This window comes from Crocodylus siamensis, chromosome 4 (genome assembly GCF_052110815.1).
Source record: "Crocodylus siamensis isolate JL-2025a chromosome 4, ASM5211081v1, whole genome shotgun sequence".
Taxonomy (NCBI): Eukaryota; Metazoa; Chordata; order Crocodylia; family Crocodylidae; genus Crocodylus; species Crocodylus siamensis.
In genome coordinates, this window is record NC_143398.1 from 142,314,541 (window position 1) to 142,329,628 (window position 15,088).

At 48.8% G+C, this 15,088-nt stretch overlaps 1 protein-coding gene across 1 annotated transcript in view; it reads left to right on the plus strand.

The window, feature by feature from the left end:
• A2M (alpha-2-macroglobulin) overlaps nt 1-15,088 on the plus strand; it is a 57,450-nt gene that overhangs the window by 24,000 nt on the left and 18,362 nt on the right. Inside the window, exons 13-25 of the mRNA XM_090043982.1 lie at nt 1,558-1,621; nt 3,146-3,288; nt 3,678-3,827; nt 4,213-4,383; nt 5,437-5,616; nt 8,129-8,184; nt 8,863-9,091; nt 10,084-10,210; nt 11,218-11,339; nt 11,947-11,998; nt 12,642-12,725; nt 13,156-13,332; nt 14,137-14,221. Coding sequence (XP_089900108.1) covers nt 1,558-1,621; nt 3,146-3,288; nt 3,678-3,827; nt 4,213-4,383; nt 5,437-5,616; nt 8,129-8,184; nt 8,863-9,091; nt 10,084-10,210; nt 11,218-11,339; nt 11,947-11,998; nt 12,642-12,725; nt 13,156-13,332; nt 14,137-14,221 — 1,640 coding nt within the window. The remainder of the gene's footprint in view (nt 1-1,557; nt 1,622-3,145; nt 3,289-3,677; nt 3,828-4,212; nt 4,384-5,436; nt 5,617-8,128; nt 8,185-8,862; nt 9,092-10,083; nt 10,211-11,217; nt 11,340-11,946; nt 11,999-12,641; nt 12,726-13,155; nt 13,333-14,136; nt 14,222-15,088) is intronic.

Below are 15,088 nucleotides of genomic sequence, written 5' to 3' on the forward strand. Positions count from 1 at the left end.
CCCCACACACCACATACCCACAGCCCCCTTCAAACCTATACCCAGCCAGTCATACCCCGCACATCCTCCCACAATATACGGGAGCAAGACTTCATTTTAAGATATTATACAATCACCTCTATGTACACTACACAAACACATGTAAATCAGGACAAAAATATTTCTTGAAATCAAATTAATGAATGTTGTAGTAGATGTTTGATTTGGTATTTTTCTGGTTCTGGTTCTGAGATAGAAAAGGCCCTTGCTGAAAGGAGTACTTCCAGGGGGCAAGGAGAGGGACTTTTGGTGGCAAAGGTCAGGGATTAGGGGGTGGTCCCAAGATGGTGAACAGGGGGTGGAACACCTGTCAAGTGGGGGCTACCCATGCGGCCCCCAACAGCTTGCCAAAACTTGGTAAGCGAACCTCTACGCAAAATAACCGCCGGCCCCTGAAATAGACCTTTTTTAGCATTGTGCAAACTCCTGTAATCCAGGCTCATTGCAAGGCATGTTAAGATTCTAGTTCATAAAATCATAACCAGGTCATGCATAATACACAGCAGCCAAACCCAGGTTCTCTCACAAGCTAACAAGATTACTACGAGAGCATTTTGAAAGGAAAATTTTCAGGGAAAATCTTTAGTGAGCAGCTTGATCTCCTAGTACAAGAATGGCACGTAAGAACCAATAATGAGCTATTGCAATTGTAGAGAGACCTAACCTTGATACAGGAAATCAGAGTACAATGACTACAGTGGGTGGCCCATATTAAGCGAATGGAAGAGATCCGGGCACCAAAGAAAGCTCCTCAGGGTGCCGGAGGGAAAAGGGCCACGTAGATGGCCAAGATGAAGATGGCAAGGTGAGGTATTGTTAGACCTACAGAAATCAAATGTGGGCAACAGGCAGATGAAAACAGACAACACATGGGACTGGATAAAGAGATTGGAGGCAGGCAAGGGTCTCTAGATCCTTTAGTGCCAAATCGCTTACTTATTTGTGTACACTAGAAAAGAGCATTTCTGTCTCAGATAAAGTTTCAGTAAATTCCAGGCAGAGTCTGGACTTTGTGGCCCAGATCCTATTCCTTCTAGTAGGTGTCTAAGTAAACTTAGGCACCTAACTGTGATCCTAGTTTAGACCAGGATAATTCATCCTTAAGCCAGACATTGGACTAGATGATCAGCTGAGGTCCCTTCCAGTCCAGTTTTTCTCTAATTCTTTTCCTGTTGGAGTCCCTGAAAAACCGTTATGATGTCTTCATTTGTAACCATTATATTAGTCTTAAAATGAAGTCACAAAAAAGCAGCGAGAAGAAGGATCCACCCATCCACCTGTGGCATTAGTAGTTTTTCAGGGCCACAAGCAGGGTGAAGTAGAATCGCAAACTACTGCAGAGCATTCCAGCGGCTGTCAGACCCTACTCCACTCCTCAGGTATCTAAGTGAACGCAGTGTGGTATCTTCCCTTTCTCACCCATGGGAAGGTAGTATTACATTCATGCCTCTGCACAGTGAACATTCCTCCTCCTTTCATCCACGCCACTGCTCACACAAGGGTTTTTCTTTCATGCAGGTGATGTCAAAGGGAGATATTGTGAAAACGGGAACTATTACACAGCCTGCGATATCTGAGAATTGTAAGTATAAACTTGTGAACTGCTAATTATTTTTTTTAATTTTATGGTCGTGCACTTGTAGGGAAAAAATATTTCAGGTAAGACTAAACATTTCATTTTCTTTTCCAGTTTTTTTATCTTTTTTAGAATAAGAAGTCCATTTTGGGGGGAAAAAATCATTCTGAATTGAAAAATCCTTTCAAAAACCCCTTCTAAAAATTGTATTTTGTTTTTCCAAATGCGTTTTTTTCTTTGTTACATTTGTCACTAGCATTCCAGGTGTGCAAATAGACCGATGCCTTCCAAGCTCTTCCCTCTTGCAATCTTTGGATAACTTTACATGTGTTGTGGTGGTGGGTGTTTTAATCAGAGTGGCTCCAAGACCTGCTCTAATTACAGCACCCACAACATCTGGCCAGAGCTGCACATGGCAGCAAGGAATGCAGCCAGGCCAGGTCACTTCTCTCACAGGGCTTCGCGCGGAGCGTGTGCAGATACCGGTACTCGTGCACCACCAGGGGAAAGCGCCTCCCCTGCTCCCTGCAACCATGAAAGCAGGAGGCATGGTCCCCACAGCTCCACATGGCGGCAGGGAAGGCAGCCAGCTCCATTGCATGTGGCTTCCCCCCGGTGGTGCATGAGTGCCGGGAGTTGCATGGAGCGGGCCAGCCTGGCTCTGCACCTTGCCATCATATGCACCTGTGGCTGGAGCCATGCACTGCTGGGCAGCAGCGCCTGCATGGGCCACAAACGCTCCGAGGACAACTGCATGCTGCTGCTGCTGCTGCTGTGCAACTGATGGGGGGGCTATGTGCTGCTGGGGGGAGCGTGTGGGGGGGTCCCCACCCTCCCCACCCTCCCCCATAAATCCCACACCCACACCGTGCCCTCGCAACCCAGCCACATAGTCGCATACCCTGCAACATACCTTCACAACCCCCCCACACACACTCCACCACACACAAACAGCCAACCCAACTGTACCCCACACACTCCCCCACACACTATATACAAAACTAAGACTTTATTTTGAGCTATTATGCAATCGCCTCTATATAAACTACACAAACACATATCGTGACCAAAGTATTTTTGTCATAACATTAAGATACGTTATTGTATGAGTTTGAGTTTTAGTATATGATTTGTTTTTTTTCTCATTCCATGGTGGCAATGCCCCCTCCAAAAGGAGCATTTCTGGGGTGCATAGGGAGGGACTTACAGCAGCAAAGGTCAGGGGTTAGGGGCATGACTTCTGGTTCTAAGATGGCGACCAGGGAGTGGGGCAAAAGTCAAAGGGTGAGGCTACCCTTGCAGCACTTGAGAGCTCACCAACACTCATTAAGCAGCCCCCCAGCCGAACTAATTGCCCATCTCTAATCTAAACTTCTGTCCTTGTTTAATTATTCAGCATGGTTAATGCTGCAGACATATTGAGATTGCAACCTCAGCCCACCGTACAGAAGCATGATCCTTGCAGCCAATTACTCATAGCTAAGCCTTCCTCTCTCTCTCTCTCCCCCTCTCTTTCTATGCATTGACCAGATTTAAAAAAATTAACACTGATGTTACACGTGGGCCCTGAAATTGCTCCCCTGGTACAGATACTTGTCTACACCACTGTGCCTAGTGGGGAAGTTATCGCCAACTCAGCAGATTTCCGGGTCGAAAACTGCCTCCCCAATAAGGTGAGTGAGCTGAATCTATAACCTGTATTTACTCTGTATATGAGAGCAACCCAGAACAAGATGAGCGTTCAAAGACGACCCAGGAAATGTGCACTGATTCCATGATCCTGTCGCAGCTACTGACCAAATGTTAGCAATGACAACCAGAGGATCACACACATCAGGCAAAGTCGCATAGTTGGAACATTGGAGTGTGGAAGCAGCCCCAGGCTGGAGCAAGCGATACTGGTCGTCACTGAATTGCTGTAGTCAGGATAGAGGCTGCAAGGCCCCCGCCAGGGCTGTGGAGTTCTGGCAGAGTTGTGTGTTGCAGAGCTGAGCTGCCCTCTGGGGCAGCACATGAAGGTACCTGAAGAATCTGATCTTTTCATTCTTTTCCTGGATCGCAGGTCAGCTTGGTTTTCAAACCTCCTCGGGGCGTCCCAGCCTCCAGCACTGAATTGACCCTTGGTGCCTCCCCAAAATCCCTGTGTGCTGTCCGGGCAGTAGACAAGAGCGTCCTCCTCATGAAGCCTGAAGCTGAACTCTCAGCTAGCTCTGTAAGTCATAGATGTGCTCAGCAATCAGGAGCCACAAGACTCCATTCTCTGTGAGAGCTGCCTAGGGCTGCCCACTTCAATTTGTGACTGAGATGCCATTGACTTGTGTAGAGAGGCCCATTCATGAACACCATGGCCAAACCCAGTGGCTTGCTGTCCTGGTGCCAGCTGTCATCACAGTACCACAGGTATTTTCCCCACAGACTGGTTTACTATGGAACAGGTGGCAGTGAGCAGGCCAAGAAATGACTGCAAGATTTGTTGTTGTGCAGTCACGCCCAATGGTTTGTCCTTTAAGTCTGACCATGTTCCTAAGGGCTTGCCTTCAGAGAGCCAATGGCTTTTTTGTTACAGATACCGCTGAGTTTTAAACCCTCTCTTGCAGGTGTACAGTTTGCTCCCACTGAAGAAACTCAATGGTTATGGCTACAAAAACCATTATTTGGAGGAAGAGGACACAAACTTGTGTGTGTCACTTGACCCCATCTTACTAAATGGGTTCATCTACCAGCCCATGTCTCCTGATGGTGAAGGGGACGCCTACAGCATTCTCAAAGTAAGCTCTGGGTTTCTGTTCCTTTTTTGAAACTGCCAGTAGCCCAGCATATCTTCCCACCAGCTCTCACCACTGCCACATTTTGAAGGCCATGAGCAAGCATAACTGAGCTTGTTAACTGGTACATTCATGAAGATAATTAAACCTGGAGTAGAAAACCCAGGATTGGAGCACCCTGAAACTGGGCATCAAAACTTCCTTTCAGCCACTGAACCTTTCTGAAGTTTCCTTGTCACTGATATAAATATGACCGAGGAACCAAAACCCAGCTGGAACAGTGAGACAGATCCAAACCACAAGAGGCAGATTCAAGCCACAAGAGATTTAGCCTCCATAGCCATGGAGGTTCTCATTCCATCCTGTCTATATAAGTGTGTAAAAGTCTGAACCCCCAACGTATCTCAACACACACACACAGGGTCCTGGGTATCTCTGTCCCATCTGATACTGATTCCTCAACCCATGGAGTCTTATGCTGGTGCCCATTAGGTTTGGCACCCACAAAGCCACATGCCTAGCTGGAAACAGAGTTTGACATCTCATCATAATGGAGCAGGCTAGAGAGATGGAAGCCCTTCCAGAACATGACTAAGACATGTTGACAGAGACTGATCATTTGTGAAAACTCGGTGTTGTACCAGCTCTTGGAACCAGACACAAAGAATATCCACCTCTGGTTCTGTCAGTCCAGCGCTGTTCACTGTTCACTTACCTGCATTCAGCCATTTGAAAATACCTTTAAAAAACTCCCAAATACAGCATCACCCCCAATAGATCTAGGTGTTAACTTCAGTTAGCTCACACCAGCATTTACCTCCGGTGTCATTAGTGATCCCAACAGGCATCCTGACCTACACAGTGATGAAATGAAGCCATCATGAACCAGTCCCTTCTGCATTCCTTATTAGCATATGATAGTCATTCCAGTCCAGAAATGACACTTATTTCCCAGTGTGGCTGGTTTTGAATGGTTTGCTTCATCAAATGCATGCTGCTGGTATTTGATTGCTTATTTGTCTTTGTTTTGTTTTTTTTTGTTTCTGTTTTTACCAGGACCTGGGTTTAAAAGTCTTCACCAGCACCAAGGTCCACAAGCCTGAGATCTGCCGGCATTATAGTATGCACCACGTGGCTTATGGTAATGACAAGAAGATAGCCTGCTTTGCTTTACCAAACCTACAGCCTGTGCATAACAAATGCCACTTGGAACCAGATTTTCTTAGATACCCTGCTGTATATCCAGAGTCACTCCAGCATGTTCTGAAATAGGAATCTAGTCTTCTTCCACCTGTTCTGTGCCCATTAAGAAAACATGCCCTGTTCCAACAAGGTGGTTGCTGTGACACCCCAGGCTAGACTCTAAATACATGTCAAGGGCCCTTGAACCAGGAGTGTCCAAACATTAGAGTGGGAAAGGACATGCTAAGGGCCCTCTGAACATCTTAGAGATAAGCTTCCCTTGCAAATTGTCTTTAAGTGGCTCTGGGCAGCTCGTGTTGCAGTCAGGTGTGACTGCTCTACAAGCCCAAGACCAGCTGGGAGTAGTCCTTCAGTATCCTAGGAGGCACTGCTTCCAACTTCTATATCTTCCCCCACAGAGCCAATGACTGCACGCCTGGCATATGGTGAGTACCCCTTCCCCACCCCTTCTGAGCTCATCTCCTCCCCTGGGGCTCCCATCCCACATCTCCCCTACCCCATGGGACTTACCCCCTGTCCCCACCACCCCCAGGGCTCTCCCTGACCCTGGGTCTCCCCCCTGCTCCCATGCTTCCTGGAGTTTTCACTCTGCCCCCATCCCTCGCAACTCATCCCTGCTCCCCTATGTCCCCCAACTCGTATTTGGCTGCCAGGTCTGTCCTCGGGAGCAGGCAAGGAAGAGGAACTCACCCAGCCACCACCATCTCTAGGCTGTTGCTGCTCTCAGGGCTGAGCCCAGACCAGAGAGCAGTGACAGCAATGGCTGGACAGACAGGTTCCACTTCCCTGCTTACTCTCCTGGGACAGCACTGGCAGCCACAGGTGAGCAGGGAGCTGCCAACTTGACTCTTAGCCAAGCCCCTGGTCACCAGCTCTCTAAGGGCAGGTCAGAGCAGTGCATGTTATACGGGGGTGCTAACCCTTAAACTGCAGCTGCTCAAAGCACATGCTAACTTTTAACACCAACTAAAATTAGCACATGCTAATTGTAAGGTGTAATTATACCCTAGTGTAGAAATGCTGCCCCCAACACAAAACAGCAGCTTTTTTCTGTCTGGATGTGGCTGCTCTGTAAAACCAAGAGGAACAATTATGAGTAGAATTGCCAGCCCTTCTGCTGCTGCTGTGTTGCTGGTGCGCTCGGTGACCGGCTGTTGGGGGACACCCCTCCTTGTCACTGGCCCCTGGTCACCAGATGGCTGCTGGGGGACCCCCCCACACAGTTGTGTCCCATGGCTGCCACACCAAACTCAGGGAGGCACCAGTTGCCCATGATCAGGTCCCTCACTGCATTTGTTTTTTCCTCAACAGAGCCTGCCTACATGAGCTGCTGCAAGGCCGTGCAGCCCCTGAGCTGCAGGGGAGCCCAATCCTTCCATCCACTGTGGTGGCGCCCCCCAGGGCTGCCCGGGTGGGGTGCTAGCTGCACGTGTGCTGCCCCAGCTCGCAGGCAGCACCTGCCAGATCCAACTCTTCCCTGAGATTGCATAGGGAGCAGCACTCAGCAGGTTTCAAGCACATGAGCTAGGGGAAAAGTTGGATCCGGCAGGTGCTGCCTGTGAGCTGGGGCAGCACACGCGCAGCCAGCAGCTCACCCAGGCAGCCCTGGGGGATGCCACCATCCACAGAGGGAAAGACTTGCCCTCCCTGCAGATCAGGGGCTGCACAGCCTGACATGGGCAGGCTCCACTGAGGGGGAAAAAAAAGCAGGGGCCTGATCCTTTTTTCTTTTTCCATGGAGCCTGCCCACCTCTCACATGGCCAGGGAGAGAGCTACAAGCAGGCCCTGAGCTGTAGAGGGGCCCAGATCTTCCCTCCATGGTGCCAGCAGATTTCTCTGATTATCACAATCCTAGCTGGAGCTATTAGTGCTGTTCCTTCTCTTAGTCAGGTGCAAACCCAATTAATTTTTCAGTGAACTTTGCTAAGCTATTTACATGTATATTTCCTGGGGTCAGTGAATTCTACATGTACTGGCTTTCCAGTGAATGCTGTATTGCATTGGGTGTGAAAGGGCTTTGGGGAATACCTTAACAGAGTCATTATAGTTGGGTTCCCTAGATGCTAGAGGAGAGTGGAATATATATACTTACCTACCTGGTCCATCTCTGTGAGAGAAGCAGTGGCTTTGGCAAGCCAGCAGTGCTGAAGTCACAGTTTGGTAATATATATGTTTTAATTGGCTTCTAAAGAGTTTCTAAAATGACACCTATGGATGGTGATGTGACTGTGGGGTGAGGAAGGATGTGATCTGTAAGGAACATGGAATTCAAAGTCTGGGGGGTCTGAATATGAGAGAAATTTGGGGAGAGGGTTTAGGATCATGGATGTTGTTGAATGAGAAACTTAAGTGTCCTGGATTAGAATAAGGTCTGATATATTTTCATTTCTCTCTCTCTCGCTCTCTCTCTTTCTCTTTCTCTCTCTCTTTCCTCTCATCCCCACCCAATACTTTGCCTCCAAAATGTCAAGGCAGCTACGTGGACCTTCAAACGCATTTGACTCATCAACAAGGATGCCGCCGGTCATGGAAATTAGCTTTGAGGAAACTGTCCGGAAGTATTTCCCTGAGACATGGATTTGGGATTTAATTCCAGTGGAGTAAGTTGTGTCTCTGGGGCTTTGTGAGCATGGTTGCTTTGGAATGCAAAGCAATTCAGAAGAGGGTCAAGCGCTGTGGCGGGTGCTCATGCTTCTGTGACGCGTGGGATATAAACAAATTCCCTTTTGAAGAGAGACTGGAGAAAAGGATGAGAGACAGGCAGATAGGCAAATGGAAAGACAGACAAAGAAAGTACTACTTGTTACCCCATGTTCACCCCACCTCTCTCTGACTTTGAATCAAGTAATTGCCTGGGGAAAATGTGTATGTGTGTGTGTAGTATTTGTTTGATCAAAGGTCAGAGGTGGTAATCTAAAATAGCTAAATAGCTCACCCTGTTTTATCTCTATGCCTGTGGGATCTCTTATTCACTGTGGAGCCACAACCCTAATTCTTTTATGTGGGTGAATTTCCTGAGGCGATAGACATAGGATGGGGCAGGAGGAGATCTCACAAGGGAGCTTCCAAAAAACCCAAGTGTACATGTCCTCCCAGTTCGAAGCCAAAGGGAGCATTGTTCAGGATGATAGGAGTGGCTGAGATGTTAACCCTCGTATCATGAGGTGGGGGTTGGACTAGGTGACCTGTCAAGGTCCCTTGCAGCCCTACTTCTCTTGGATTTGAGATGGTTATCTCTAGGAGCATGCCCTACTGCCCTTTTCCCTTTCCCTCACCAGCTCCCAAGGCAAAGCTGCGCTGACACTGACCATCCCTGATACCATCACCGAATGGAAAGCCAGCGCATTCTGCACCTCAGAGGACAGTGGCTTTGGTCTGTCCCCAACTGTGTCTCTCACAGCCTTCCAGCCCTTCTTCCTGGAAATCACCCTGCCGTACTCTGTAGTGCGTGGCGAGGCCTTCCCACTAAAGGCCACTGTCTTCAACTACCTGCCCCACTGCATCAGGGTAAGGGACCTTCTCCCCTTTGCTGGACAGAAGACAGAGTGGAGACCACATGGGCCTATCACACCACAGCTTTCCGTCTAGGAAAGCCAGCTGATTGGCTTTGTTATTACCAGGGTGCAGTACAGTATGGGTGTTAGAGAGAAGGGCTCCGATTGGCTCCTAGGTAGGTGTTGGGAAAGACAGAATCAGTTTGGCTGGCAAAGCTGCTGTTGTCTAGAGCCTCAAACCTCTATGTGGTGGAAGGCGCTCAGCTGTGCACCTGAAGGCACTCAGTTTGCGCCTCTGTCACACACCTGTTGAAAGCAAGGTAACTGGACGGCCACAGCCACAACTGTCTGCAGTGGAAACTAAGCCTCCTGGAGCAGACACATTTGCTTGGTGTTTGGCCTCATACCCATTGCTGACCACAGAGCTCACATCTTACTGCATCTTTGATACTGCATGGAGCAAAACGCTGTAGCCCATTTCCCCTTTTGTTCCTCTACCAAACAGAAAAGGCCAGGTGGGTTGGGGCATTCAGCAAGAGGCTTCCTGAAAAGTCATGGCAACTTGTCTCTCGGGTTTTAAATAAAGGGGGAAAACGGAACAAGCATCAGGACTGATATGGCCCCTGTCATCGACTTCTTGTCTCTTCCATGCTGCTTCTATAGCTAGTTTCCAGTTCTGTCCTCTGAACATCCAGACTTACACGCAGCTGGTAGGGTAGCTGTAGGGCCTTCAGCTCGTCTTTATCCACAAAACTGGTCCTTTTCCCCCATGCCTGCAGTCCCCTGCTCCTGTCAACACAACTTTGCATCCCTTCCAGTTCTGGCACTTTCCCAAACACCCAGGCTCCTCATCTTTCTCTGCCACCTCAATTCCTCCTCTACCTCCCACCCCCACAGACTCAGTACCGAACCAGTCCCTCTCCCCTGCACTGCCCGGTCCCAAGTAAACCCCAGCCCCCTCCCGCCTCTCAGCACTTCTCCTGACACTCTTCGATACCCCGGCAGGTCAGCGTGTCATTGGCTCCATCTTCAGCTTTTTCGGCCGTCCCAGTGGAGAAGGAAGAGGACTCTTATTGTCTCTGTGAGAATGAAAGGAAAACAGTATCCTGGACTGTGACCCCAGAATCTCTAGGTAAGAGATGTGGCAAGTGCAAAATACTGGGATTAGAGACCCCTGGGTTTCTCTAGAGCAGGGTTGAATGGTTTCAACTACTGGTTTTGAATGCTGGCTTAAACTGCAAATGAGTGTTGGCCACCTGCTTTGTGGATTTTTTAAAAACAGCCTGCTTAGGAAAATGTTTTTCATTACTTATTAGGGCTATATAAAGGATATTCTGAAAAGTGTGTGCATTAGGGCTCTGCAGGAAAGTTGCAACAACAGGAATTTTCAAGAGGAGATCAAATTCTCTATGAACATTAGGGCTGATTTAAAAAAACCTAATACTGCTAATGAAGCAGATGATGTAATGCATACTTGCAAATGAGTCACAAATGTAATAAACTGGATCTACTTATTCTTTCAGTCAAGACCACCATGTGTTTAGCCAAGGTTGCTCCAAAACCTCCTTGTGAGGGACTTGGTGGCCCCAGATTTTTGTAGAGGATGTTTTAAAGCTGCATGGAGCGATCTTGTCTGCTAAGAAAGGTGGAAGGCCAGTCTCGTGGCTAAGTTACAGGACTGGAGCTCAAGAGCTGGACTTAATGTCCAGTTTAGGACAAGTGATTTAATGCCAACATGCCTCATTTTTCCCATCTGGAAATGAGAATGACATTCACGAGGTGTTCTGGCAGTACCCCAATGGGAGTCACCATGGGCCCCACGCTGTCGAAGTTCGAAGGTTTTGGGTAAGGAACTTGATGGCTCTGAAATCCCAGAACAATCTTGATCATTCTGTGACTTTACAAGGAAGGGGGACGGGACTCAACAGAGATGCCACTGTACTGCCCTCCTGTCCACCATCTCTACTCCCATTTGGTCTGTGATGACAGTGGAATCAGTCTAGGAAGGCTGTGGCACAGCTAGATAGTCCTATATGCAGCTTGAGCTGTCTGCTTCCCAAAGAGATTTCCATGTAACCACAGAAAACCACAGGAGTCAGATGCTCCTGTCACTGCACAGCATCTCCCTCTTTGTTTCAGGTGAGGTGGAGATCTCAGTGAGTGCTGCGGCCCTAAACAGTGACTTGCCTTGCGGGGGCAAAGTGGTGGAGGCCCTGACAAATTGGCGGAAGGACACAGTAATCAGAAACCTGTTGGTGGAGGTAGTGTGCTGCTTTATTCCCTGTGGTGCAGAGAAGTAGTGAAAAGATGCTGCGAGCTGGCAATGCCAGATTTTCTCTGGTTCATGGGAAACCCACAATGACTTAAGCCTCAGCAGCAGTGCTATAATGCTGCCTCTTGTTCTCTCCTTGTGTTGAAATTCATCACTGCTTCCTCTTAAATCTCAGTCATACTTTGTGATGAAATGCTGCCTGTTTGCTTCTGGAAAAAAACCGATAGCATAGTGCATTACACAATGTGGTGGGACTCATCAGCAAAGCTGGTTGTTTTTGTGGGAAAAATATTGGCAAAAGGAAGCAATACTATATTATTAACTGATCATTTTTTTAAAATCACTAACCAAAATGATTCTTTCTTGAGGATTTGGATGGCTTCCTTTTCCTCAGCTTCACTAATTGCTCTTCCCCTTTATCTTTTCCATATTTTTATTCCTATCCTTTTACAGCTCACTGCTCTCATTTTCTTTCTTTCCTCTCTCTCCATTTCTCCTTCTCACTCCTGCACAGATGTTTCCATCCCCCGGTGTTCAGTCTTTCGGCGAGCACTCACCTTTCTTATTTTCCTTCCCTTCTCCTCCTCAACCCAAAGCCGGAAGGAGTTCCAAGGGAGACAACCTACAACTCTCTGCTCTGTGCAGCTGGTAAGAGACTCTCCATGCTTGGTCTTTCCCCGTGAAGGGAAGGGCATAGACCTCAAGGGAGGCTACTTCAGGGATGCTGAGGGGGAAGAACTACTTGCAAGTGCTAAAAATGAATCTGGACAAAGTGGGAACATCTCTCACCTGGATCACAGGGGAAGGTTTCCTAATGGGAAAGAGCTGCGTATGTGTGGAACAGGCCAGGCCCCTCAGTGGAGGAACTGAAAGTGCAGGGGACGTTCCTGGCTCATCTCTTTGGGCAAGGGACCAGATGGGATTAGCTGGGCTGTCCCCATCTCTAACATCTGTGGCAATGCAATTACAAACTGGATTCTACCATCTGCCCATTGCCAGACTTGAATGTGCCCCCCAAAATGAGCTGGCTATGGTAGTTCCTCTCTCCTGGCTTGTGATTATGCTGTGGTCACTTTGTAGGTCACGTATGTGCGGGGAGCGGAGTCTGAGGGAGGAGTTGGGGACAGGAGGGACTCACAATAGTAGGGCAGATGGCTGGGGTGGTGAAAGGCAGACAGCTTGTGCAGGGCCGAGAGAAGGTAGCAATGAAGGCAGTGCCCTAGACCCAGTTCTGGGGTTTGCTCAGGTCAGGGAGTTTCTGCATGCTCAATCCTGTCTGCTGTGTCCTCAGAAGGGTCTGCACCCAGTTCAGTTTCCCTGGAGCTGCCGCAGAACGTGGTACCTGACTCGGCCAGAGCCTCCTTCTCCGTGTTGGGTAAGTTTGGAAGCCCAAAGTGTGCCACCCTCTCTACCTGTGACCACTTCCTCCCTGCCTGGCTGCCTTGGCCTCCCCATCTGCTCAGCTGCTTACCCCATTGCTCAGCCATCATAGCTTTTAGATTCATGCTTCAACCCCCTCGCCACTGGTTTTTCTCTCTTGCTAGCACTTTACATGCCCTTTCCTTCCTTGCCCCTACTTCTCCCCTGCTGCTTCATCCAAGTTCTTGTCTCCATCAAAGCATGCACATGGGTCTTTAAGGTTTATTTCTGTGTCCGGTGTCTCTGTTGTTTCTTTTGATGACATACTGCCTTTGGCTGACTAGCCCACTGAGGGTATTATATGCCACCACCACCATCGGTAGCCGCCTGTGACCCTGCAGGTGGGGTCTGAACTGTGCTCACCCCCCACATCTTCCTCCCTCCAGGTGATATCCTGGGCACTGCCATGCAGAACCTGCACCAGCTCCTCCAGTTGCCCTTTGGCTGTGGGGAGCAGAACATGGTCCTGTTTGCTCCCAACATCTACATCCTGCAGTACCTGAATAAGACTGGGCAGCTGAACGAAGAGATCAAGTCCAAGGCTGTCGGATACCTAGTCAGCGGTGAGGAGAGATGGGGCTTGCATTACTCCATTTGCTCCCTAGTTTTGGTTTATGTCAGATAATGCTTCCATATGGAGGGACAGATGGATGGAGGGGCCTGCCTGTCACTGTTGTGAGGGGGTTGCATTTGTAATTGCCCCACCACTGGCTGTGGGTCACCCAGCCCACAAGAAGGCCCGTGATTCAGCTCCAGCCTGTGGGGCCGAATAAGCTGTACAGCTCTGTCTTAGAAGCATGAGGCCACTCAGCGGGTGGCCACTCAGCAGTGTTCCTTATTCCTGTATTAGGAATGGAAAGGAACGGCCACCATACATGCACGTGTCTGTGAATATGGACATGGGCAGTAACACATTCATTGCCATGATGTACTCTAACAACTGGGATACATCAGCTCAGCTTCCACAATAAGGGGCCACTCTTCAAGATCCTCCTCAGGTTTTGTACCATTTTTAATATGTCAGTTAAAAGTCACTGTTTCATTGTGAAATGGTTAAATCAGTACAACTCCTAGGGCGAACGTGGTTTTACTCCTTCCTGGAGGGGAATGAACTACCCCAGGACAAAGAGTTTTATACCAAGGTAGGAGGGTCCACACCAGGGTCATGGGACCACCTTAACTGCAGTGGCATTGCTAAAGCAGCACAGCGTTGGTGTGTAGACTAGAACTAACAAGGGCTCTTCCTGGAGCTGAGCTCTCGTGAAGTAAGCAAGCAGAAGTCGTAGAAGTCATTATAGTTTTATAATTATATTGTACTGATAAGATTCTGCTTACAGTTGAGACTTACTTTTCATCCTTCCTTCCAGGTTATCAGAGGCAACTGATTTACAAGCATTCAGATGGCTCTTACAGCACCTTCGGGCCCCATTCTGGGCAACAGGGAAATACTTGGTGAGATTGTGGTGCTTTTGATTCCCCTGCTCCTGCTCACTTCTTATGTTATAATCTGGTGCTTGCCCACTGCAAAAGAGATACAGGTTAGCAGGGGCTGGGGTGAAGGGAGCGGATACAGGCCAATCGTGAGGGGCAAAGGAATGAGACGGAGTGATGTGAAAGGAGACCTCCTTTAGCTTCCATGCCAGAAGTCAGTAACTGTTTACACCCCCCTGGGCACATCTTCACGTGCATATTTACTGCACAGTAACTGAAATGACTGCGCAGAACGGGTGTGCGTCTACACGTGCACGTCTGTACTGTGCATAAGTATGGGGACATACGCCAACCCAAGCATAAATGTGATACCTGCATCATGCATGTATTACATATACACCTGATTTGTTACTGTACAGTAAAACAGGTGTAGATGTGTTACAGCACAGTAACCCAGCGAGCTTCCCTGCTGGGCGCCAGCCTGAGCCCAGCCCTAGGGTGCTGGTTGGCCTGCTCTCTTGGCTTCAGTTTGGGGCTAAAGTTAGTCCCAAGTGCTGACAGCAATATGGCTGGAGGCTGGAGCTCTCCCTGGGGGCCACAGAGGCACATGGCAGGCAACTCTCACTTGGGACTAAATTTAGTCCCAGGTCACCTGCATATGTAGATGCTGGTCTGTTCCCACTTACTGAGCAGTAATTTACTGTGCGGTAAATTTAAGCCGGCATTAATGCATGAGTAGACCAGCCCCCTGACTCCCAATCTCCACCTAACAACAACCTGCACAGAACCACACATCAAGAAGAGGGTGGATGCAGCAGGCTTCATCCACTCCCTCTCCCCAGCCTCTGAATCAGGGGCTTCAGCATGGAGACATCTGGAAGCCAACTG